Genomic DNA, 24485 nt, shown 5'->3' on the forward strand with positions numbered 1-24485 from the left:
TATTTTGTATTGGTTGGATGCATTTAAGCAAGTTTTATGCTAAAAAGAATGACTAAAAATCAATTCCATAGCAATATGACCATATTTGGTTTTATTCTGATGCAAAGGTCACATTAACTGGGACATTTTGTGCTCTGGAAAATCGTTTTTCTTTTCACAGTGAGGCTGAAACAGACCAATAACACTGTTTGATGTCAGCAGTAAACAGCGGTCATCTCTATTCTTATGGAAATGTCATGTGAAACACATGAAATAACCTGGGAGGAGAAATATAGAATGATCTATACATAATCATGAATAAAAGCCAGTCATAGTGAGGTGCAAGTTTGACAAATAATAGTTTAGCAAGACTGCAGTGACTTTTTTTTTTAAGTTTACAACTCTTTAACCAAGTAATGGTGATAGATGTTTGTGTGGTTACCATGGTAACCACCTTCCTGTAAAAAGGAAGTTGTGATGAAAAGGGCCAATACATGTTTAAATTTCACTCTAGGGGCAGTAAAAAGGTTGCAGGAGGGGATTGTGGGATACACAAGAGAGGTCGGAGGAGCAGCTGCGTCAGAGTCGGAGAAAGGCACAGGAAAAGATCCAGCTGTTCCCCAGTTCGATCCAAAAGGCAGATGGGATTGATATTAACCACCAGACGTTTCTTTATTGACAGTTTTTAAATGACAAACTACTGAGAACAATGTCTGAATGGTGTAAACAGGTTTGATCAATCAAGCAAAGTGTAAACGAATGAGAAAATGTGTATTTGGATAAAGAGATTGGGCAGAGTTTAAAGGAAATCAGTCAATTTCAAAAGAATAGTGAAACATATGCAGAAAAAACATGGTTGTTCTTATAATCTCATTAACATTCAGGCGCTTAACAAAACTAGGAGACATAAAGAGAAGCTTCTAAGCAAAAGCACTTATCCTTCAACGGCCTCGGATTTGGAAGAGTTGAGCCTCTGTGCCAGGTGTGTTTGGGACAGCTTCCATGGCCACACAGGCCACACAGGCTGGGACGTCACACTGGTCTTTTGTTATGCCTTGTGCATCACAAGCAACAACAATAGCCCCCCCCCTCCCCAGCATTTAAACACCGTCAGCTCTGGTCTCGGGAGATACGGATGCTTGTATGCACAAAATTAACTCCTTGCATGCTGAATCTTGAATTGGCAGTGCGTGAAATCACAGCAACGGTCAAAAAAAGTGGACGGTGAACGAGCGTTTGAAGCTTTAAGGCAACACAGTGATGAGTTATGTCACCTCTGACTGGCACAATGGAAGTGGGAAAGGCAAAAGCGGTGTGACTTTGTTAATCAGTTTCATCTTTCAGATGGATGGTTTCCTGTGTGGATTCATGGAGGCACTAATGGACCACAGCGGGGGTCGTAAGAACACATAGGGCTGTGCAGGCAATCACATAATTGCTTCAGCTGGACTGATGGAGGCATCAACCGCGTATTAGCCGCAGAACTATGTGCACATCTGCTCCATGATACTATGGAGGAGTTACTAACTACTGACACAGACATACACAAGGTACACGCAGTACCACAGTTGGACCACTAGTTCATCACTGGAACCTTAATATTTTAAAGCACATTGCAGAATTTGAAAAGAAAGATATTAACTTCGGTTCGTATATAGATTTTATCATGCAGCGCTGAATGGAAATTCGGCTGGTACAAGGCCACTGCGATCTTTTTGAGGTATCGAGAAAAGGACTCGAAGCGGAGACGACAGAAGACGCCGTAGCAACAGCAGCAGGGGAAAATACACAAAGTCACGTCAACCCGAAGGAAAACAGAGTGAAATGCGGCCTTCAATTGTCAGAGCTAATTAGCAGCATCACAGTCACCATTACAATGCGACAGCTAAGCAGGCAAAGAGGCCCTCGTGTGACACAAAATACCAATTCGCCACTTGTCAGGTTAGATAGGAAAAAAATAAAGATATGAATATAATCATCTGAACTAACAGCATGCAGTAACAGCTCATTGCATCTTGCTCTTTGCATGTCTTATACCTGATAACAATTCAGCTACATTAAGAAAATTACAATCTCCTCCAACACAGCTGTGTTTTGCATGTGAGATTAAATGTGTACAGAAGAGGTGGAAGCAGCAGTTTACTTCCAGCTCGGTTTAACACCTCTGCTCGAATCTCTGGACGGGACGGATTTTTCCGAACAGCTGTTAGTCTGTAGCGGTGGGGGCGTCTCACTGCGATAGGCGCTGCGACTGGCTGCCTTCACGCTCTGCACCCTCCGCACGCTGCTCCCCTGGAGCTCGTCGTGAACGGGAGGCGAAGGTCGGTTCAGTTTCACTGAGTTTTGTCTGCCTCGGAAGGAGGGGCTGCGAGAGGGCGTGGGGGGGACGGAGAGGGGGCCGGGCTCCTTCTTGGTCCTGGAGGATGAGGCCACGGTGTTGCGCGCAAAGCCGGGGACGTCTGAGGTGTTTTTAGCGCCGAGCGCAGCGGAGCCGCTGTTCGAGTTGGTCTGCGTGAGCGCTCTCATGGTGGACCGGCACATCTTCTCCTCGTGAGCAGGTTTGGGGATGTTCCGCAGAGGTTTGGCGCTCGGTTTGTTAATGGAAGCCTTTCGTCCCGATGGATCCCGTGTCCACCTTGAAGCGCTGGAGGCCAGAGGAGTTCCCCTTTGAGCTTTGGACTCGTCAGGAGGCAGACTCGAGTGTCTGAGCGGCCTCGTCCTCTCACCCCTCCCTCGCGCCGGTATACTCTGGTCTCTAAGAGGCCGTCGTGACTCCGCACCATCGTAACCCTCTGGCCTCCTTGCCGCTTCCTGCCCTGGCGAGCTTGGTAATGGGCACAACTTTGCGCATTCCTTGGCTTTCGCTGCTGTTAAGCGTTCTCACCACCCGACCTCGGCTCATTTTGTTGGGATTATTCTTTGCGAGAGCTGTTTTTGTGCTGCTTCCCTCCTTCTCCATGACTGGTTTTCCCTCTGTGGTGTCACAGCTCTCCGTTTCCCACTCGTCTGTGACAGGAGACTGCGTCATGCATGCGACGTCGACAGATTTCGGTGCTGAGAGCTCGCTGGTCGAAACAGATTGGTCGTTGGGGGACATACACTCCAAATTAGAAGACAGGGAGTTTGGGTCTGGCTTATCTTTGCTGCAGTCAGTTCTTAAAAGCCCCTCTTTGGTCAAAGATGAGCTCTCGACATCAGAATAATCTAATGTGACAGAACAGTCTGTTTCTGTGCAGTCTACAATGCAGAACCCCGGCTTCTTATTGGACACAGCTGTGTCAAGTGGAAGCGACGTGTCACAGGTTGTTGAGGAAATGGTGCTGTCCTCTTCTTTCTCTCTGTCCGGAAAGACTCCAGCATGATTGAGGCGGCCCATTTTCCCTCCACAGGCTTTCTGATCCACTCCTCTTCCCAAAACTTTATTGTCCAGCGACTCTAGACCTACGGGGAATGATTGTCTCTCCCCGTCCAAGTCAGTCACCACAACATCCCCCTGGTTGACAAAGTGCATGTGATTACTGTTATTGTTTGGGCTCAGCAGCTCGAAAGCTTGAGGACTTGGGACTAAAGTGTGTCTCTCTATGCTAACATTCATCGTGCTGGTTGTGTTTGGAAGATTCTCAGACTTCTGAAAGACAAAGAAGGACGTGTGCAGCGCACTGGCCTCCGACAGTGATAAGTAACTGGCGTTGTTGTTGTTGTATGGATCATCGTTTATTCCAGAGGAAGAAAACTTGGCCAGTGGGCTGATGGGTTCCGTTTCTGCATGTGGAGACGTAAGTTGCCTGTTATAGCCCAGCTCACGGTTGTCGTCCTGGGCTGAGATCCAGGACATCGTATTCCTCTGAACGGTGCGGCCTGACCGAGGCAGACTGTTAAACTTGGAACAGTTGGCGGGATTCTCAGCTCGTCCAAACAGCTCCAGGTACCCTTGGAGTTCTCTGTCCGCTACAGAGTTCATTGTGTGACGATGGCGGCGGGCACTGGCGGAGCGTCCCAGTGGGCGTTTAGGACTCTGGGACCTCTGCTGGAGGAAGTCCAGGAGACATTCCTTGGTGAGCATCTCCACGTCGTTCTCGCTGCTGCTCCGGCCGAAGACGCCGCTCTGATCCACACCGGACCAGGCAAAGCGTTTTTCCTCCAGTTCTCGCAGACGCCGCTGTCTTGCTGCTTCCTTCAGCTCACGTTCCATGTTGTCCTAAGAGAAAGGGAGATGGAGACATTGACGTTCATCTTTATTGAAAGAATCAGCGCTCCACTATCATAGTAACCAACCTTGACAGCTTTTTTAAATTTTATGCAGAAGTCTTGAAAGATGCGGAAGCATTCGTCCAGCTTAAACGTATCCTTGTCCTCGCAGAAGAAATCGATGAGAGCATTTCCCTCTTTACGTAGCTCCAGCCTGCGTCTCTTCAGCTCCTGAAGTGTCTGTGCGGAACTCTGCGACGTCAAACAAATGCTGTCATTTATCTAAACCGCTTCGGTCGGTGTGCTCAGAAATCCAGCTTCTTTACCTTCAGGAAGGGTTCTAACTGCTGCTGGAGCTCCGGATCTCCTTGGACTTTCTCCTCCAGGGATTTAATGCGAACGTACAGGGAGGAAAACTCCAACTCGATGTTTTCCACGGAGATTCTTCAGACAAAAAACCCCCAAAACAGCAGTGGCATTTGATTATATTCACAACACTGAGTCTAAGGCTGAGTGTGATGGGCTGGGGGTGGGGTGTAACTTTGCTCCATGATGCAGAAGCTGCAGTGGCTCAACTAAGAAGTGACCTTGTGAAGCACCGTCTGGATTCTGGATCTCACTACTGGCATAAGCTGCAGTAATGTAGCAACTGGTGTTATTTCTAAACATGGAAGTCCTGATGTCAACACAGGGATATTGACTGGTCACTTCCTGAATCTCGAAAATAATGCAGCAGTTTACCTGGCTGCGCTCTGGACATCCTGAAGTTCTTCTGGAAACTTGAGCAGCTTCTCATCTTTTTTCTTTGCCTCCTGTGTGGACAAACACGTTGTTGTTGGGAAGACTACTCTCACTGTGGCAACTTGCATGTACACAGTTTCAATTATTTAAAAAACTACACATTACAGTTTAAATTCTTTATCATAGCATGTCTCGAAGGTAGTGATGTGTCAAATTATGTAACGGCCACTTTCACCAACCATGGCAACGAAGTGCAGCAGATTCATCCCTGGCTTGTTGGCCTTGGTGTCAGCCAGCGAGAGGAGAGATGACAGTTTGAACCCTACGGCATTTCCTGCGTAGCCGCCCTGAAAACCACAGACGATTATGTCTCCATTATCGAGGCAGCGGCGTAGATTATTCCAGACTTTTCTATTCATGTCCAGTAATGATTTAAGAGATAGACCAACATTTTAATGAGCAAAGTTTTGTTTTAATAGGAGCCTCATTTAGCAGCCCTCGGGTAGATTGGCTCTGATTTACAAAATACTGCACTGCTCACCGTGGTGTGTAGTGGCTCCCTGTGACATCCTGAAAACAATTATATAATAACGATAGATAGGAACCTACTGAAAAAACCTTGGTGACTTACTGCATTCATGATGTTTCCAGCCTGAAGCACCAGATGCAGGATAGCATGTAGCTCCTCGCAGCTCATCAGCTCTAATGGACAAGACAACATAGCGGTGGATCATTAATACATTGTACACGGTCCTCCATGTGCAGAATATTAATACGTCACACAGTCAGCCTGGCAAGAAGGCAGAGAAAAAGAAACTCATTTTGGCCATGAGGTTAAAAGCTAGGTTCTGGTGGATGTTTTCATTAAATTACATCACTGAAAGGTCTGTTTCTTTTGCCCAGAGCAGGTACTGAGTGATAGCTCTGCAATGCAGAGAAAAGGTCACAGTTCTGTGGAAAAGGGTTTAAGAAAATCCACTACAGCACAGAAGGAATGTATGACTCAGCTGAAGTGACAGAAGCTCAACCGGGGGATTTAAAAGTAAAGTTCTATCACTAATCTATTTTAAACAGCTGGTTGGCACCCAGAAAGATGTCTGTGAGTATCAATGCAAGCATTTGCTTGTAAAAATTGTGTCAAAAACTGTTTAACCGTGAAAGAAAAATGCAAAACACACACATTCCTATGCTGCTCTCAGGTGACATTTGTATGATTTCATCAGCTCAAATATCCGGGTCACCTGCGAGAGCGAGTATGTGTGTGTTTACCTTTAGTGGCAACACGTACGACGTCGATCTCTCGGCTCATCACAGCACATAAGGGAAATATCTCTTCTCGGAGGACCATGGCCTCGATACGAACCTCAAACCTGCAAAACCCAAACACATTTTTCAAACAGTGCTTGTAAAATTAAAGCTGCGACAAAATGATGACTATGGAGAACAGAACAAAGTTTTTGTGACCTCATGAAACTTGAAACTGTCATATTTCCATTTGACTACTACACTCTGTACACAGTAACTATAGAAACGCACCGAGGCACCTGGATCAATAAATACATAAAGGAATCCACCAGTGTCAGCTTGTCTGGATCTCCTTTAAATTCCTGAAGTTTCTTGATCTGTTGAGGAAACAGAGGAAGTTGAGCTGGCTCCATTGTGGCGCGATCAGCCGGTTATTGTGAGTTTTGGCGACACAAACCTCCTCTGAGATGGGCAGCAGCTTCAGCAGGTCTTTGAGTAGCTCTGCTCCATAAATCTTCCCGTCTCCTCGCCGTATGTCTTCCACAATAGAGCGATTAGACCTGGAGGGCAGTTTATTCCATTAAGGCTCCATGATAAATGGCACAGGTGCCTTCTCATTATGCGTGTTAAGCCAGCCGTCTCACAGCCAAATAAAACTAAAATTAAACCCCTTTTCCTCTCCAGGTGTGCTGTCTCATCACTTAATCACATCACATAGCGTTTGTTAAACATTGATACAGCCTTAAAATTATGATTATCTTATTTAATACATTAAATAGCTAAAATTAAACTCCTAAGCCTGGCGTTTCCATAGGAACTGCAGCATTATTTTTCATTCAAGAATAAGAGGATAAAATGTAAAGAGTATCTGATGACCTCACTCCCCAAAGGATGGCTGACATTCAAATGTCATTAAAATACAGTGGGGAGCCATGCAAACACGCTGTCATGCAAACCAGACTACTAACTCACTTCTTATTCTCGACCGCTGCAGAATATTTGCAGAGAAACTTGGGGCAGAGCGCACTTAAACGTGCCACCAAACAAACAATGGAAGCCTGTTGGAGTACCTGGCACAGCACGCAGATATAATCTGATCCAGTTCTGCACATTTTAATGAACCTTTTACGAGCTAGAAAACTGTAAATGCTTTAAATATACAGTTACAATACAGGTTACATTTATGAACTGATGGAGGATGTGATCTCTCCCACGAGACAGATTAATGTCAAGCACTGGCTCAGGTGTGGACTTATCATTTTGATTTTCACCTTTCAAAAGCAGTGACAGCTGAGAACGGGCTCAAAAAAGCCAGTTCATCAAGCATCCGGGAAAAAGGCCACTTTGGCATCGCTCGTTTTGACTGATACCAAAATAAGTTCAGCTGTTCATATTAGACAGTAACCTGTCAGAGGACTTCTACGGTTATCAAAATGGGCTCAGTAAATTTCAGCTTTCATTTCAGTTTTGACCGCTTAGGGGCGAATAAACCACAAAGATGTAACTTATGCTGTTCGTTTTCAGGTGGGAAACTTACTTCTTGAACTGCTTCAGGAAAATGCCCACGTTCATCCCCCTCTTGGAGTCGAGGATACTGATCTGAAAACACACCTTAAGTGAGGGAAGAACTGGATCATATATCTACAGGTCCCTGTAAACACACACAGTCCCTGCATCCTGGATGTTGTTTAGTTACCTACACCACCTCACACAGCTGCTCCACCTCATGGGATAGCGAAACTCCACCGGGCCTCGTGTGCAGCCTTCCTCTCTGGATGATAAGTCTTTAATGGGCGACTGTATAGCCTGTATGGCTTTTAAACCACAGTCAATAGCGTCTGAGATGCAAATTGCTGTATGTTACTGCCCATACTGACACAAACACACTTTTTTACGAAGTGAGATCTGTAATCAAACAGCCCTGCAGGAAGGTTTTGATACTGTGGGTGAAGGGCAGACTTGCTTCCTCTGCATTAATGTCATTAGCAAAACCTTTATATCAGCAAAAAGAGCTTGATTTGTTACATAAACAACAGCATGTATGTACAGAGCTTTTATGTACAGAGATTGTACATCTTTATAAATATAAAAAGACCTCTTGGACATCTGGTTGTGTAACATTATTATGTTTACCTCCCCTTTGGTGCTCTCCTTGAAGGACCGAGACCTGGAGATGTGATTTGAGGTCCCGGCGTGGGACGCCGTCCCTCGCGCACATGTCGCCGTCTCCTCCTGATGCCCAAAGAGCTCCTCCACAGAGCGGACGTCAATCTGGTACTGCTGCTGCCGCACCGCCAGCGTCCAGATGTTGGGCTTCCCACGCACCTTCTCCTCTGGTATGGGCTTCCAGAAGAAGCTGCGGACTCTACGCTTCTTCCTGGTGTTGGTGGACGAGGTCGACGGGGGCAGAGGAGGCGGCGGCGGCGCCCTCGGAGGCAGGGGCGGCAGGGGCGGAGGGGGAGGTGCGGAGATCTTGGAGCTGCTGGCTGCATCCTCGATGGAGTGAGTGTGTCCGGACATAGAGGATAGGTCAGAGGCGCTGGTGACGGAGGAGGAAGCAGTGCAGCTGCCCCCATCGCTGCTGCAGCTCTCTGGCTCATTGGTTGTGGACGGGCAACTCATAACAAGCATCCCAAGGCGAAGCAGTCAGCACAGAAACTCCACCGGGCCTCATGTGCTCGATGCTGACGTAAAAAAACCCTGATCAAACGAGTGCTTCCGAGCGTATTCCAAAGCACAGGTTAATGTTCTTCACTCTGGAGAGCATTAAAACGCTGCGTCATCCTACTGCTACAACAGGGAATGTGTCCCTTCGTCAGTGATGGGTGCCTGGGCGATCGCGTCCACCTCCATCACTCAGGCGGTCGTCCTTCGTGTTGAGCAGAGCCTTTGAAGGGTACCTCCCAGGGGCAGCGGGTGGTGGGCGGTGAGGGCCATGGGTCTAGGGGAGAAGACAACACAGGACGGGATTAGACGGAGGTGGTCATGCACGTTGTCATGGAGTCTGAAATTAAGTAGATATTAAGGGGGAGACAGATCAAAAGAGAAGGGGTACCCAGTTAAAGGGGATGACGATGAAGGAATAGGCAAATCCTATTTTTTCTCAGTTTGTGAGGGCTTTGAAGTCGGGCTGTGGGGTGAATAATGGACAGAGACGTTGCACCCACAGCTTAGCTTCTGTTTAGTGTCATTTCATTCTCAAGAACTTCTCAAGCGGCGGACGAGTCCCAAATACTCGTATTTAGCATGAAGCCTTCAGCGCGGTAGATAAATAATTCACATTTTACTAAAGTTGCATAACCCTGGCCTGGTCAGTTATTCCTAGCCTAATAACGTCTTGAATCCCCTGCAGAGACACCATAAAATCAATTTCATTCAAGTGACTGGCAGCAATTAAATGTAATTAGAAACATTTTGTAGTCAGATGGTCTGATAAGGGCGGTCAGTTACCATCTATACGTAGATAAAATAGGGCTGACGCGGAATAAAGAAGCTTTTTTTTTCCTTTTTTTTTTAAAAAACTGCTCTTTAAGAGAGTTTTCCAACTCTTAAAAGAGGAGGGAACAAAGAGAAGGAAACAAAGAGAAGGAAGCACTTGCTGTCCACCCCTCCCTTCTCTTTCTCTCTCTCTTCTTGTTAAATAGATGATCCAGCTCTTAGTCGGAGGGAAACTGGTTGAGTTTCAGTGCAATGCATCACTCAGAAGCAGAATTGACATGGCAACAGTCATCTGTTACTCCTCACAGACGAAACAGACTGGTCTTCCAGACGAGGAGTCATCAAGTCAAAGGCAATTTGCTGGTACTCAAACAGGTTTAATCTTATTATTATGATTTTCATGTTAATCTTCTGCGTTAATCTCCCCGTCGTTAGCAGCTGCCTCCATCTGATACCCAGAGATGATGACTAATTAATAGGGTTAGCGGACGTCACCAGCGGCCTCATGTTGCCGACATCGGCCTCGCTCCCTCCATGCTCAGCCGGACCACGCTGTCACTCATGACTAATTCATGAGACCCTCGGAACATCTGACCTCACGCTGAGCCGACTCCTTCTGCTGTTGGAGGAAAACCTTCTAAGGTGCCAAACATTACAATCTCATCGGTGCCTCTGTTGACCTCTCAGCCACGGCAACAATCTGACCCTTGAGAATCTGACCCTAAAATCTTATTTCACTAAAAACTGTCATCCACAAAATTAACATCATACAATATTAAATGACCAAAAGAGAACAAAAACGTATTAGTAATACATTTACTGAGGTGTTAAATCATTTGAAGGGTCTGTTCTCCTCAGGTCACATGAGAAAACCACATTTCTTCTAAATGAGTCAGAAAAAAAATCCAACAGTAAATTATCACTATCCTGTATTCTGTCATTAAGCTGCAATGAGGAGTTTGGCTTAACAAAGAGATGTGCAGTTAAGCCTTACAATTTTAGCTTTCTTGAGGATAAATCCAAAACAATCTTAGAAATGTGCCACATTTATATTGTTACCTGTTGCCATACGTCTGTTTTTTTCTTTGAAAACCCCTCACATGCTAAGCTAATCGTCAACGGCTGTAATTTCCATAGTTACGCAACTGTCCCATTACACACTTGACCACAGTGCTGCAGTCTGTCAAAGGAAAATCAGCTCTGTGACAGCGACTACTTCATATTTCATATGGTGCAAACAACATCTGAACTTCCATCCTTTGGTTTTAGTGAGTTAAAGAGAAGGAACAATCTAGTAACACTAGACCGAGGAGCCCCGGGGAGGGGCAGAGCTCTGTCAGACCGATTCCACACATTCACCTGCTGTTGTGAGCAGTGATTGTGGAGCCCACCTGCCGTACTTCCTCAGGCAAAAGTGCTGCTATCTGTCTTTATTAGTGACAAGGAATTCCCCGCCTACTGTCAGCAGCCTTTTTATAGGCTACATTGGCCACATGCAAAATGAAATAATGTGAATGACATTTCCTTAAAAGCTTCATATTACAGGTAAGAGCTGGTATATGATGGTGTGGTGGCAGAGCAGTTTGGCAAGTTTGGCAATGACATTTAGGTAAATAAGTTATGTGACGTCTGTTTTTCATCCCTTGTTCTATAATATACTCTCATGGAAAGCTCAAATGTTTAAACCGGAGGTGACTGTCAAAACCAAAACAAATCTGTTTTCATCTACAAATGTGAAATGCCAAAGGTCAGGACCTGTTATAATAATCCCCTGTTGCTGACTTCCACTTCAATTTCCCCTGGGTCAGTGAACATCCCCCCGGAGCTGAGGTCTTTCACTCACACCAAAGGGGCAAACGGGTGCACTTAAAAGGAATTCAGGCTCCATCATCATTACCATGGGAACGCTCGTTAGCTGAGAGTTGTTTTGTGTGGGGCTCAGTGGGATGTCAGCCGTCAGGTTTGTTTTGGATCCCTCAGAACACCTTGAACACTGGCAAAAGGGCAGATGACAAAAAAACTGCGCTGTGTTTTGCTAAATCTTGTGAAGGTCCTATTAATTATATTACTATTTATTACAGTAAACAAACAGCAGTGAAATGTTGTTAACTGCAGTCAGCAATTGGTGACTGACCATTTTGCACTGAAGAGAATTAAATTTATTCCTATTGACATAGTGTTGAAATAAAATATATAAAATTGGGTGGCAGGATTATCTCCTGCTCCAGCAGCCAAACAGTTGTCACGTTATGCCTTGCATGAAGGTTAATGCAGCCAACAAATTCATTAATTCCCAAATCTGCAAAATCGGTTTGAGGGAGATTACCTGTCTGGTGTGGAGAGACCAAGGTCCACAGCATGGCACTTCATCCAGTATGGGTAGAAGCCCCCACTGAACACAGTTACTGCCCAGCTCAGATTAATCTTATCAGTCACCTGAGGATACTCTGGTGTCTTTCAATAAAAGCATTTGTGTCACCTCGACTGACCCAATTTTATAAATAAGCCAAAAACAGGCATCTCCTGCAAATAGGACCTCTCCGACTCTGCATCGTAAACAATGCTACTCTGCTCGGGCTTTGCTAAATGCACCTGAAACTGTCCCTCCTGCCTTGAATGAAACTGGTGCACAAATGTTGCTATAAATAGATGGCAATCATCCCTCAATCTGTCTTTGCATCAGAGTCCCATTCAGGGTGACAGAAAGGCTGTCAGCTGAAGGTGACAGAAGACTTTAAAATTCATAAAAAATCATGAAAGCCGTACGTGACTGGGGGAGGAAAAGTAGACTGATAAAAAGTCCAGTGGATATTTCTTATTGTGTAGAAAACAGCCACTATCATGCCCTTCTGTGGGCAGTCAGGGGATCTTAAGGTTCTTTTCGGGACATCTGTTTAAACCTACTCTCTGTTCCTTATTGACAACGAATAAAACTTTACAGCAGCTTGCAGACTGCTAATGCAGAAATTTTGCCAGCCTAAGCATGTCTCGACAGGGGCGCCATTGCTTTCTGTTGAAGGTCAAAGCAGAATGTTGCTCTTTTTAAGCAGCAGGTTTACGGCGCACGCATTAGCGTCCCCGTCAGAACACGAGCTATCGCATCATTCCTCTGAGCTGAAGATGATCGCGGGGAATCACAGCCTTGTTTGGTAACTGCACGTCATGATGTGTTACACACACTCCTGCAGATTCCTAGGACAAAGGATTCAAAATGACTGCGTACGGCGACAAGAGCCCCCCCAGACAGGACACATCCCCCAAGCTGAGCATAAATCTGGTAATAACAACCTGTGCCTCCAGATTAAAGCTGGACACGCGCTCCCACTGTTGATTACTGTTTAAACCGACTTTAGCTAAGACTTATATGAGTCACCATCTCATCTGTAACTCATGTTATATCACACCCAGCAGTTAAAGCTCATAAAACTAAATGCATTTAATCGCTTTCAGTAAACAAGGTGTCCCTTTGTATTAGCCTCCTGGTGACAGACCAATCAGACGGTGTCCAAACGTCTCAAAAATCATCGCTGCAAACACATTATCCACATGCTAGTTATTTATTAAAACATGTAAGCGCCGATAGTCAAAATGGTCCTCCCTAGCATTAAAAGACTGACAATAAAGAACGCTAACAATTCAGCACTTACGCCAAAGTAAGGCAAGTAAAAAAAGTGAACTGAGAAATCAGCTCAGACCTAATTGCATCACGAGCCATCCTAGACCTTCGTAACACCCACTCAAGCTCCTAATAAAACAGCAGAGCACAGCCAGGTAAAACAAAACCCAGACGGGCAAGGTAATGGGGGAAGAACTGAGACGGGGGACACCATCTGTGGCGGGGCTGCTGATCAAAAACAAAGATTTGAGTCCTCCTCTGTTTGTTCTTTTGTGAACAGGCGATCAGTGTCTGACCTGCAGCACACCGCTGGGTCTCCAGCACCCCCCGGCTCTGCTCTCCGGTTCTGGCACAGGCAATCTGAGCCTGGTGCCGAGGACGGCTCCAGGCAAATCCTGCTGTACCTCAGCTTTCACAGCTTTCTGCAGAATCGACACCACCTACAGAAGCCGGCACATAAAGTGCCAGTTTCTAAAAAAAGAAACAAACTGCACATCAACTTAAATCATTAGCAGCTCGTGAACAAGGCGCAGGTGAGTGTGGCATATAAGGGTGATGAGCGAGCAGACTTGTGCTCAGGTTGCCAGGGAGGCAACATGGAGGGAATGCAAACATGTTTACGAGGCAGTGGAGAAGAGTGTTTGCCCATGGGCCCTGACACTCAGCAGGCTGGGGGAGAATACACACTAATACCTGTGAAACTCCAGGTAGATGCATGGTTGTCTGTCATAAATAACACCTGGATCAGATGAGCATCTTTTAATTGCTTCCTTTTTGTCATCCGCCGCCCCCGTCCCGCCATCCCATCGCTAAGAGACACGGGTGGTATCAGGGGTGGGAGTCTGGGGGCGTAACATTCGAGGCAGGCATGCAAACAAGGACGCTTTAATTTTCTGTCTCTTTTCTTTCCCCTCCTTTTGTTGCGCGTTTTATTTTTAGCCGTTTGTCACTGAGGACAAAAATTGAATTTATAAGATGGCGACAGATTTTTGGGCCATAAAGACCACTTGAGTTGACCCAAGTTGGTAACGGCTATTCAGGCCTTCCGCTCTCCCACAGAAATAAATCAAGACCCCCCAACATCTTCCTCCTCGCGCTGACGTCAGAGAATTGAGTTTTCCATGTTAGACTCGGCCTCCACAGCAACCGGGGGGCAACACCACCCTCTCCCTTGACCTGACCTGGGCAGAAACTTTTTATTTCCACTGGGGTATTGTTCCCGACACTTGAATGGATTATCCTCTAATTCATCTCAGCATGTGTACCAGTGTACAAAGGCCAAGAACGCTGGGGAAGGAGCCGATCACCGGGACAGAGCAGGAAAGTCACACAAGATTTATGGAAGTGGGCAATAAGATATGATGAGAAATTATAATTAACGACAAAAATAAGCGCCAGACTGGGTGTAATGTGCTAGAAATGCCTGGTCAGGTGCGCAGTTATGTTGTTGTGAAAGTTTTGCAGCATTTCTGGCTGCAAAAGTGTTACAAAGTGCAGATTTGTTAACATGCAAAATAATAATTTGAGAATTGGTTTTTGCAAACCTGTAAATAAATATCTATATATTGAAAAGACCAGGCTTTTTTTAATCACATTATATGTATTATTTACAAGAAGTAAACTAGTAATTAATAAAACAAAAGAAAACATTACAAATACTAATTAACAACCACAATAAGAAGTTTTCTATTGATCAACTGCTTCAACAGAGTTCAGCTGGATTTTTAGGGGTGCCGTTTGCTGTAGTTACATATTTATAATTATTAGAATTTGCTATAGTTGCTACAAAGGCTAGAATGAAGTTGTAGAACGGGCTCGCTGTGCTCAGAGGCCACACAGCCCCGTAAATACACAAAATAGAGGACATGAGAAGCAAAAGGTTAAACTGCTCCACACTGCTCCCATAATGGGCCATTTCACCGCACCGAGACTTCTCGCAGCAGTTCCAACAAGGTCCATATTTCCCCGTTCGCACGCAGCGGGAGATGCGGCGGCATCGTCCCGCTTGACTCACCGGAAGGATGACGGGGCTCGCCGGGGACGCGGAACTCGCCCGCCGTCGGTACTTTTCGGAGGAGCAAACCTGCGCCGTGTTTCGGGGTTAGAGGGCGGCGGGTGAGACGCGGTCGTCCCAGCCGAGCTGCGACACAAACAGTGCGGCGACACGCTGCAGCGGCGGCGGCGCACCGCGGTGTTGTGAGCGTCCTGCACCGTGATTGGCTCAGGTGGGAAGAGGCGCGTTCACGTCTGTGCGCCGCACACGGACACTCAGCGCAATTTTGCCCGCAATCCATGCGGGCAAAACGTCAGGTAGGATGGAGACGGGTTTGTTTGTTTAATAACAACAGGAGGTTGATTTATGGCAGGATATGGACAGGGACAAGATAACATGGACATAAATACTTTAAGAACAACACTGATTCGAATTATTACCTGGCAAAATGAATTCTGATATGCAAATACACCACATCGCTGGAGCTGACACATCAAAGCATTAAAACAAGAAAAAGAAAATAAACATCCTGGCCAAATGGCCCAAATTCCCCTATAAAACAAACACCACCAACAAGCATGTAGGTTATTTTTTAAATATACTTTAATGTATTCTCTTTTCGATCGGATTTGGAAATGTTTCATTTATGTACATGTATCTTTGTTCAAGCATCAGTCCGGTTGGCACTAATGCAGATTTGCCACCGTAACAGATTCTTTTGGTTTGTTCTTGCATTTTATTGCAACGTCTGCTGGCCTCTGGTGGTGACTTCTTGCTCCAGTTTTCAACGTTTAATAAGCAGTGGAGTTCAGTTGACAATTACAGAATCTTTTATTTTCCCAAAGAGATTACACAAAATTCTGAAACCTCTCTCAACTCTTACTATACAGGAAGAGCACAGACTGGTCCCAGTACATCATTCAAGCCGACAGGAGGCATTTGTCATCGAATAGTCAAGGTAAAATAACCAGTTACAAATATATATGCATCTATCTCAGGGCATAGACAGTGTGACAATGTTTCACACACTCTCAGGCTGCCATGGTAACCTACAAGACGTGGACAAATGAGCAAGAAGACATTACTCTCAAAATATGTTTGATATATCCCAATGAAGAAATTGTTAGCAGCTCAGGCAAAAAGATGCTGGTTGATCAAATTTACAAAAGACAAAAAAGTTCAAGTTAAAAGCATTTTGGTTCCCATATCACACTTCACTACATTTTCACTAGTCTTGCAAATACATGCATTATGTGCAATATGGATATGTTTCTTTGCGGAATCATAAGTATTAAAATACATTTATAGTTTCTGGAGTTTCCGGAGTGTCTTTAAAATGCGTCTGTCAGGCGTACAGGCTCTAACTGTTGATCCGTTTGGTCTCGTAAACCGGTGGGCAGCGCCGGTTTTAAAGATTACGTGGGACAATGGAGTGGAAGAAAACAGCAAAGGCGAGAAATCAAGGCACATGTAGTCACGTAAGGCTGGAAGGCTAGTCCCCCGCTGGAATTTAGGAGCATGGCCAGTTTTACCAGTCGGTCACAGGACACAAACAGGCAGAAAAATGGATTTTTGGAAGGAAAAGAGGGTAATGTTGATTTTTTCTTAAAAAAAAAGCATTATGTCAACACTGACAGGGATTAACAACTACCCATATGAATTTTAGGCTACAGTTTAAAGTTTATGGTTTCACATTTTGGGAAAATATATCTCCTTGTTAGTGTTAAAAAGATTAATATCACCTGTATAGTAAATGACTCTGTCCTGAGCCTCATAAGGGTCAATACAACCCCGTTTTCTAATAGAAATATAATTTTTTAAGCTTTAAAAAGGTCAGATGCAAGATATTGCAACTAGATGAGCTCAAATAAGAAACCCACACATGACAGATCAGACTGCGAGTGCAGAACAGGGAGTGCAGTTAATATTATTGTCCACCACTAATAACAAAGCAAAACAGTTTTCAAAATATCACAACACCATTCTAATGCAAGATTTTCTGGTAAGAAAAAAAAAACGACTGCACGATCCAGCAATCGGAATGCTGATTTTCCCTGTTCATCTCAACAGGTAGACAGAAAAATTCTGAGAATCAGTGCTCAGAGTCTCCTGAGGCTTCCCGATTACACTTTTCTAAAGCATTTATTCCATCAAATAACATCTGTAAATTGACTGTTTGGATTCTGTAGCTGCCCTTTGTAGAGCTGTGCTGAGATGCAACATTCATGTGCTGGAGTACAAAAGGCAACGTACAGGTTCCAAATGCATTAACAGGTTTTTTTTTTGTCGCAAGTATAAAAAGTGCATTTTTGACAATGGTGAAACTGATGTCGTCAGCTGCAAGAGTGATTGTGGGAGCGTGACAATTTTGGGTACCGAGCACTGACTTCAAAAGATTGGGAAGTCTGAAAGTTGAAAGGCAGTTATAGCAAACTTGGAATAAAAAGGAGATTGTAGATTATATGAAGATTTTTTTTTTTCCCCATTTGGAGCCATGGTGGCTGTAAATCAAGGGCTAGTGCTCTTCCAGCCAGGACGGACTGTCGCCTCCTGGCATTTTCAACTTCATGTGGAACTGCTTCAGTGTCTGTTCCAGCTGCTGTTGGTTTCCAGCGTAGTACGCAGCTATAGCATTGTGGAACAGGATGAGCTGGTTATGTAATACTTTTACCTGTGTGGATGCAGGAAAAGTTGACAGTCAGCACACCAGAGTTACACAGACAGACAACAGAGCATTGAGGAGAATTCTAGTCCACCTTGTTCTCTTCCAGGAACTTCAGCTTGACGGAGACGTCATTTCGCATCCTCTCGTACTTCTCCCGGTGCGCCTGGAACAGCTGCTGGGACTGCTCGATCTTGGGCAGGGTGTTGGTGTCGCGTGGTCCAAGATTCAGCTCCTCCAAATCAGTGCGGTAAGCATCGTACTCAATCCTGCACGCGAGTGAAACGGCAACAGCAATGAGCAGCTCTGTTCTTGGTGACACATGCTACAAATGGAGATGAAGCTGTCCCTAACCCGTTCTCAACGTTTGTAGGTGGAGGTTCGGCGATGGAAATAATAAGGAAATGGCTTCTGCATGTTTAATTCATTCATTTAGGGTGGTTGGTGGCACATTTTCCGCGCAGCCATTTCATTTTAAATACACAGGTGAGCGTGAACTCCATACCTGGCAAACTCATACTGCTTAATATTAAGCATGGTGTCTTCAATCGTTTTGTCCACCAGTGTGTTCACGCTAGAGATGAAGAAGTTGATTGTACCGAGCAGCGTCTCTCCATTTTTGGCCAGGAGCTTTTGGGTGTCAGCATTGTAGCCAAACTCATCCTGAAAGCAAAATGTGACTATTAAATATGTAGCTAATTATCTGATGCATTTGAAAGTGCCTGATGTCGGTGTTTACGGAGACTCACGTGGAGTTCCGGGGACTTAAGGCTCAGGTCAGAGAAGGCATCGCCCAGCTGCTTCTGTGTCTGTATCATCTGAGCCAGCTGACTGGCCAGTGCCTGAGCCAGCCTGATCACGTGCTGGTACTTTTTCTTGTTTTCACGGAGGATCTCGATTTGGGCCTCCAGCTCCACGTCCACAGTCCTGGAGCCGCGACCCAACTTCTCTGACAGCATCTGTCTGGTACACTGAAGAGAGCAGGCTCAACAACACAGCGATACAGAAGGGAGGTCGTCTTGAACGCTGTTCAGATAGGTTTACTTTGTAAGTGTTGATGCTCCACTTTCTCACAAGGTCCAGTTTTTCCATAGCTGGGCTCTTTAGGTCATCTGCAAGAACCACAGCTCCACTGCTGGCCTGTGTTTCCATCACTCCTAGGCAGATTAGAAGCCAATCATTTTAGTGGGATTAACAAAGTGGAATAACAATCTGCAAAGGCTCCAGTCAAATGGGAGTCAAAAACACTGTTAAACCACATTACTGGTGAGACTACAGTCAACACAAATTAGATTTTAATGATTATGAGGATGCGTGTTATTGGTCAAACAAAAATATAAAAATAAACATATTCCTTAATTTCCACCTTTTTAAAAGGAGACAGTCCTAGAAAAATAAAAGTAAAATAACTACTAAATAATCACTGTGAATAATTTACTCATAGAAGGGAAATGCAGAAAGATATTGAGCCCAAAAACTAATAGATTATCTGGCATGAAGTTTTCAGAAAACACCAAGAAATATCGACAAATCAACGTAGAAATTATGCTTTGAATTTCTGTTTTATTTAGAATTTTCTCCATATATTTTTCACATTATGGAGGATTTCCCCCACATCATCTATATGTGTCCATATGGTCAAAGATTCTTTCATTGCAATCAGTTTCAGGGCTCTTAAAAAAAGCTAATATGCCAGTGTATGACAGGGCAAAGTCTGCAAGCAGGTAAAGCCACATGGAATACCATTAGATGAGCATCAAATGTAGAAGTGCTAAGCTCTAGATCACAGATGGGAAGGTTTGTATGTGCACATCATTAGTTACTGCATAAATCTACCCCCAACACCCAAGCTTTGTTATTAAAAATTACATTTGGAGACAGTAACAAGGAAGGAAGAGGGGTTTTTTCTCTGAGGAAGCGCAGCCAGTCGGATCAAGAAGCTGAAAAGAAACTGAAGAAAACCAGAGGGGGAAGACAAGGTGCAGGTTAACTCGGTGCAGGTGGTGATTGCCAACTGTGGTCTGATTCATACTCGCTGCTGGTACCTTTCTCAGCCTGGCTATCGCTGGAAGAGCGTGCCAGGCGGCTAGCAACAGCTGAGCTGGGTGCTATGGGTGTCACTGGAGATGTGGGCAGGCTTGCTGACCCTGTGAGATATTCAGAATTGTGGTTTAACAACGCGTCACTATCCTTGCAACTCAAGGGTAAATGGATTTTCTCACTGTTGAATTTCCCCGTTTCTGTTGATAATGCAGGGTGAATGTGCTACAGAGCCAAAGCTGCCACGCAGAACACAAGACGACATGGAAAATAGTCACGGCATTATTTGTGCTACTACATCCCACTCCTCAGTGGGAGACTTTTATCTGCATTTGTAACAGCTGCATATTAATGAAAAGGAAAAAGGGCTTAAATCAGACATCAGAGGAAACTCATTAAATTCAAGTGAATTCCCACCTTTACAAATTCAAATTGAATGCAAATTGTCAGTCTAATTTAGTGCACCAATGAAACATTGGACAATGGTGTGTAGGTGCAGAAGGTCACAAAACAATAATGCAGCAGCCGGATGAGGCTTGATGTGCTGCTTTAACAAAGAAAATGGAACAATTGCTATGGTGAAAACAAGAGGAGACATTTTACCCTTGTATGGTCCTGATTCATTGATGCCCTCCGTTGTTGGAACACAAGACTCTGAAAGGTTCTGCGACCCATCTACACTGGGAAAGGGGTCCTGTAGACAACATTAATCAATGAACTACTTCATACAAGAAAAAGAATCAAAAACTGCCAGTCGCCATCCAGGATGACTGGAATTCACAATCTAATCTGAATGATGGATAGAATAGAAGATAGAATTTCTTCGAATTCATTTTCATTAATTTGTATAAACTTAAAAAACAGCTACGAAACCTCAAGACAGACCCTTACCCTCTGGAACACTGTCTCGGGGTTCTGATCCAGGTCTCCATTACTGGTGACAGAGATTTCAGCTGCTGAGCTTCTATGGGACTCCTCCGTCATTGTGCTTTCCTGTAACAGGAAAGGTGAAACGGAGCAAAGCAAAGCAGTCTTTAGAATCTTTAACAGAGTACACCGATGGGGTCACGCTCTATGTAGATCCAGTCTGTTGAGATATAGAGACGTGGCCTGCCCTCCCGTGGGGATGGACAGTTTTAAAGGTGTTTAATTTCATCAGCGGGAGGTTAAACCTATACGTGTCAACGGGCTCCACAACAGTAATATTTAAAGTGAGACTTTCGGCAAATAAAGGCACCACTAAAAAGGTAATCTGTCAACATGAGCCCTCAATTGCCAGAATCTTGGGAGTGTTTAAATTATGCGAATACAGTACCCTGCAGATCATCATGTTATAAGACATGAGTCTGGTCTACGCAGGTTGGAACAGATCTCACACCAAAGCTGGAAACACTTAAAAATATGCTTACTGCGTATTCTTTAAATGCTATGTAGATTGTATTATTCATGTCATGTGGACACATGCTCTGCAGCACTGCAAAATAAATCATGCTTCAAAACATTAATATAAATTACCATTACCACAAAGACTCATTTAAATATTTACAGTAAAAAGTGTGTCACATCATCGGGAAGGTTTTTAAGTTAGTTTAGTTTCTACACTTGAAACAAATAATATTCAGATCGTGTTCTGCTTTTTGAGGTTCAACATACTGCAAAAATATGTATTATCTGATTCTGCATGTTTCTGCTTTCAGACAAGAGCGACTCATGTTCCAATGTTGGTCATGTGACACATAAATACGTAAAACGCCACACGAGGCCCATGTGACAGACGGGCAATAAAGACACGCTCCGCTGGGCCCGTCCAACCGCTCACTGCAGATGAGACAGATGCCACTTTCAGTCCTCATTGACAGCTTTTGAAAGACACTTTCTTCAAGACGACACCTCAAGAACAGCTGCCAGTTACTCCAGGCATATAATCGGCGAGGTGTGGCGTGCATCTAGTTGTATCCAGGATACAACCTATAACGATGTGGGGAGAACGGAAGGAGGACAACAAGGAGCCAAACGCTCAATAAGCCTCATCATGGGCAGAAATAATTGTGCATCACCTCTTTGACTACAGAACAGAATCAAACAGTACAGTAAGATGCGGCGTTAAAGGATTGAACAACATAATGTAGTGCTACAGTTTGTACATGTTATGATGTGACACGGTGCTGTGAAAAACCTAACCAGAGAAGAGAGCACATTCCAAAAGCACGAAGGAACTGCCAGTAAATGTGCAGCCAGTAGCCCAAATCCTTTTCCCTTACCATGTGACCCACAGCATGTGGATCTCTGTGCCCTCCCCGATCATAAACAGGGCCACATTGTAAAAGGAACTGTCACTGAGACGTCATATAACTTAGAACTTATGCAGAAAGCATCTAAGACAACATGTGATGAAAACAATTGTGAGTGATTGATGTGAAATTTTGAAGCAATTGGACTGAAATCATAAGTGTGTGCCGTGTTTCACCAATACAAATGCCAAAGCAGGTCAAAAGAGCGACACCTTGATCATCCCCAATCACAAAAGACACCGCAGAATCAACGACTGGCAAAGTTGCAAATTTCCGTTAAGCTTCTGACAATAAAGACGACAAATGTGAAATAAATCTACGGGCAAAAGGGAGAAGAAAAATACCACCCATTAACACCATATCAGATGCACACTGAAAATAAATATTCTTTACAGGAATTAGGCCACCACCACCACCAAAGCACCCACAGACGGAAACGAAGCCGAGCAGGATCATCCAGAACGAGAGAAACATCACCTTTAATTCAGTGTGGGACTCTTCTCTGTCCTCTGGTGCTTCTGCTTCTTGTTTTATCCTGTGTTCCTCATCATCTACACTGCCAGACATTCGTGCAGCAGCACTGCAGGCTTCCTCGTGGCCACTCCAACTGACCCCGTCCTCCCTCCAAACATCCCCATCCTTCCTCTCTGTACGCTCATCGTCAGTGTCGATGTCAATGTCGTACATCTCATCATCCTCACCATCTTCTTTACTGCCGTCTACACCCTCCTCTTTTACATCCTCATTCAAAACCTCCTCTGCCTCCAAACAATCTCCCTGTGGGTGCTTGGCTGAGGTCTTCCCCAGTTCAGCCTCAGGACTAACTTCTGAGTCAGACATACCTGAAAACAAACAGATAGATGTGCATGAATGTGTCCTGTCATTCTGACAGTTCCTGCTACTGAGGAACCATAAGGGAGTACATTCCATTCCTTGACCTCAAGGTTGAGCGAGAATGCAGCTATTGTCACATGCAAGTTTTTAGACACTTTTTGATTTATTTGAAGTTGTTTAAATTATTTAAATAGCTTTGCTATAAAGGATATTTGATTAAATGGGACTATTTAATCGTCACTTTGGCTTTTCTTTTGTGTTTCTTTCCAAATATACTTTACCGCTGCACAAGGTGGTGTTTAAATTAGCTTAATCTCAAGACACAGGAAGAAAAAAAAAAAAGACTCTTGAGTAGGCTAGAAATGGTGTGAACGGCTTTCAAACCAGTGTCATCATTTGAATTTCTAGATTTTAGACATAGAGCAAGATAATCCACCGTGACCGAGCCGAGTTTGCTGCAACGTGGACTCAACGTCAGTCCCAACAACTTTAGCGTGCAGCATTAGAGTTTTCAACTCATAAATCGTATCTTTTTGTAGAAATCAGCCCGAAACTCGGTCTGGTTTATCAAGGTTTAACTACAATAACCTGTTGCGGCCATCACGTGACTACCAGCAAACCACTTTACAAGCTTTAAACTTGCTACACATTACTACTAAAATAACACAAAAGATGCATTTAAAAGCCTGCATAGTCCAAGATTCTGAAAGGCACCGGTCTATAAACCTCACAGAGGTTTTTATTCCCGGTGGCTTTTTAAAGCAGAACACTAACAAGAACTTAGGTAAATGCAGTGAATAGGAATCGATGACGTGCTGCAGGCTAGCACTACCGCTAAATGTTCGCATTTCAAACTCAGTGGGAAAACTTCAGCAAAGCACTTTGAGTTTAACGTTTGCTCTCAGACGTTTAGCAACAGTTAAACGCAACACCAACAGATAACGTTGGTGAGGAAAACTTGTAGAAAACGTTACCTGTCTGCGGCCGTGGCTAACTATGCAGTTAGCTGTGCCTTGTTAGCCGTCGCACGTCAGTGGCTCCGCGTTATCCTTGGCGCCTTGCCGCACTGGGTGTTTCCCCAAAAGGCAACGCGCCGACCTTTAGTTCGACACTTGCATAGATGTATTTGTAAACTTCAATCGGTGGCCTTTAACGTGCTTCCGAAGCGTATGACTGTCAGCTGCAACAGCGGTGGGAAAAGAGCTGTTCCACTGGGCCCTGGCTGTCATCAGATCCGTCCACATCACTTGCTGCCTGTGCTCGCCTCCTACTGGTTAACTTTAATGCCTGCACTTTGCACTATTTAATGTCAAGCTAGAGCAGATTAATGTTTTATTTTGAGAGTCCTTCCTCCATAAATCTGAGATATATATATTTTTTTTAACAACTCACGCCTTCGCCGTTAACATGTTTATCTGAACTATACCTGGACACTAAACGATTTGAGGCACATTGGAA

At 44.5% G+C, this 24485-nt stretch overlaps 2 protein-coding genes across 5 annotated transcripts; both read right to left on the bottom strand.

Annotated features, from left to right (window-relative positions):
- Positions 1-632: 632 nt before the first annotated feature.
- On the bottom strand, positions 633-15481 carry fhdc1 (FH2 domain containing 1). 2 transcript variants are annotated; one of them, XM_003972315.3, is made up of 12 exons: positions 15222-15481; positions 8287-9094; positions 7691-7752; positions 6611-6713; positions 6445-6530; positions 6178-6278; positions 5540-5610; positions 5148-5255; positions 4909-4979; positions 4494-4611; positions 4255-4419; positions 633-4177 (listed from the first exon to the last, which is right to left on the bottom strand). In XM_003972315.3, the coding sequence occupies exons 2-12, from the start codon at positions 8782-8784 to the stop codon at positions 2735-2737; spliced, it is 2826 nt and encodes a 941-aa protein (XP_003972364.3). In that variant the 5' UTR covers positions 8785-9094; positions 15222-15481; the 3' UTR covers positions 633-2734. The 2 variants fall into 2 exon arrangements, with proteins under 2 accessions (XP_003972364.3, XP_029707171.1); XM_029851311.1 differs by lacking the exons at positions 8287-9094; positions 15222-15481 and adding an exon at positions 7850-8264.
- A 531-nt stretch (positions 15482-16012) lies between these two features.
- On the bottom strand, positions 16013-24310 carry arfip1 (ADP-ribosylation factor interacting protein 1 (arfaptin 1)). Of its 3 annotated transcripts, XM_011612769.2 has the most exons (10): positions 24002-24310; positions 22671-23035; positions 20794-20895; positions 20506-20596; positions 19908-20009; positions 18907-19019; positions 18612-18833; positions 18368-18525; positions 17957-18131; positions 16013-17871 (listed from the first exon to the last, which is right to left on the bottom strand). In XM_011612769.2, exons 2-10 carry the CDS (start codon positions 23031-23033, stop codon positions 17716-17718), a joined length of 1482 nt encoding a protein of 493 aa, XP_011611071.2. In that variant the 5' UTR covers positions 23034-23035; positions 24002-24310; the 3' UTR covers positions 16013-17715. The 3 variants fall into 3 exon arrangements, with proteins under 3 accessions (XP_011611071.2, XP_011611072.2, XP_011611073.2); XM_011612770.2 differs by lacking the exon at positions 19908-20009; XM_011612771.2 differs by lacking the exon at positions 22671-23035 and having other exon boundaries at positions 24002-24309.
- Between the last annotated feature and the right edge of the window lie 175 nt (positions 24311-24485).

The sequence above is a fragment of the Takifugu rubripes genome, chromosome 17, assembly GCF_901000725.2.
Source record: "Takifugu rubripes chromosome 17, fTakRub1.2, whole genome shotgun sequence".
Taxonomy (NCBI): Eukaryota; Metazoa; Chordata; class Actinopteri; order Tetraodontiformes; family Tetraodontidae; genus Takifugu; species Takifugu rubripes.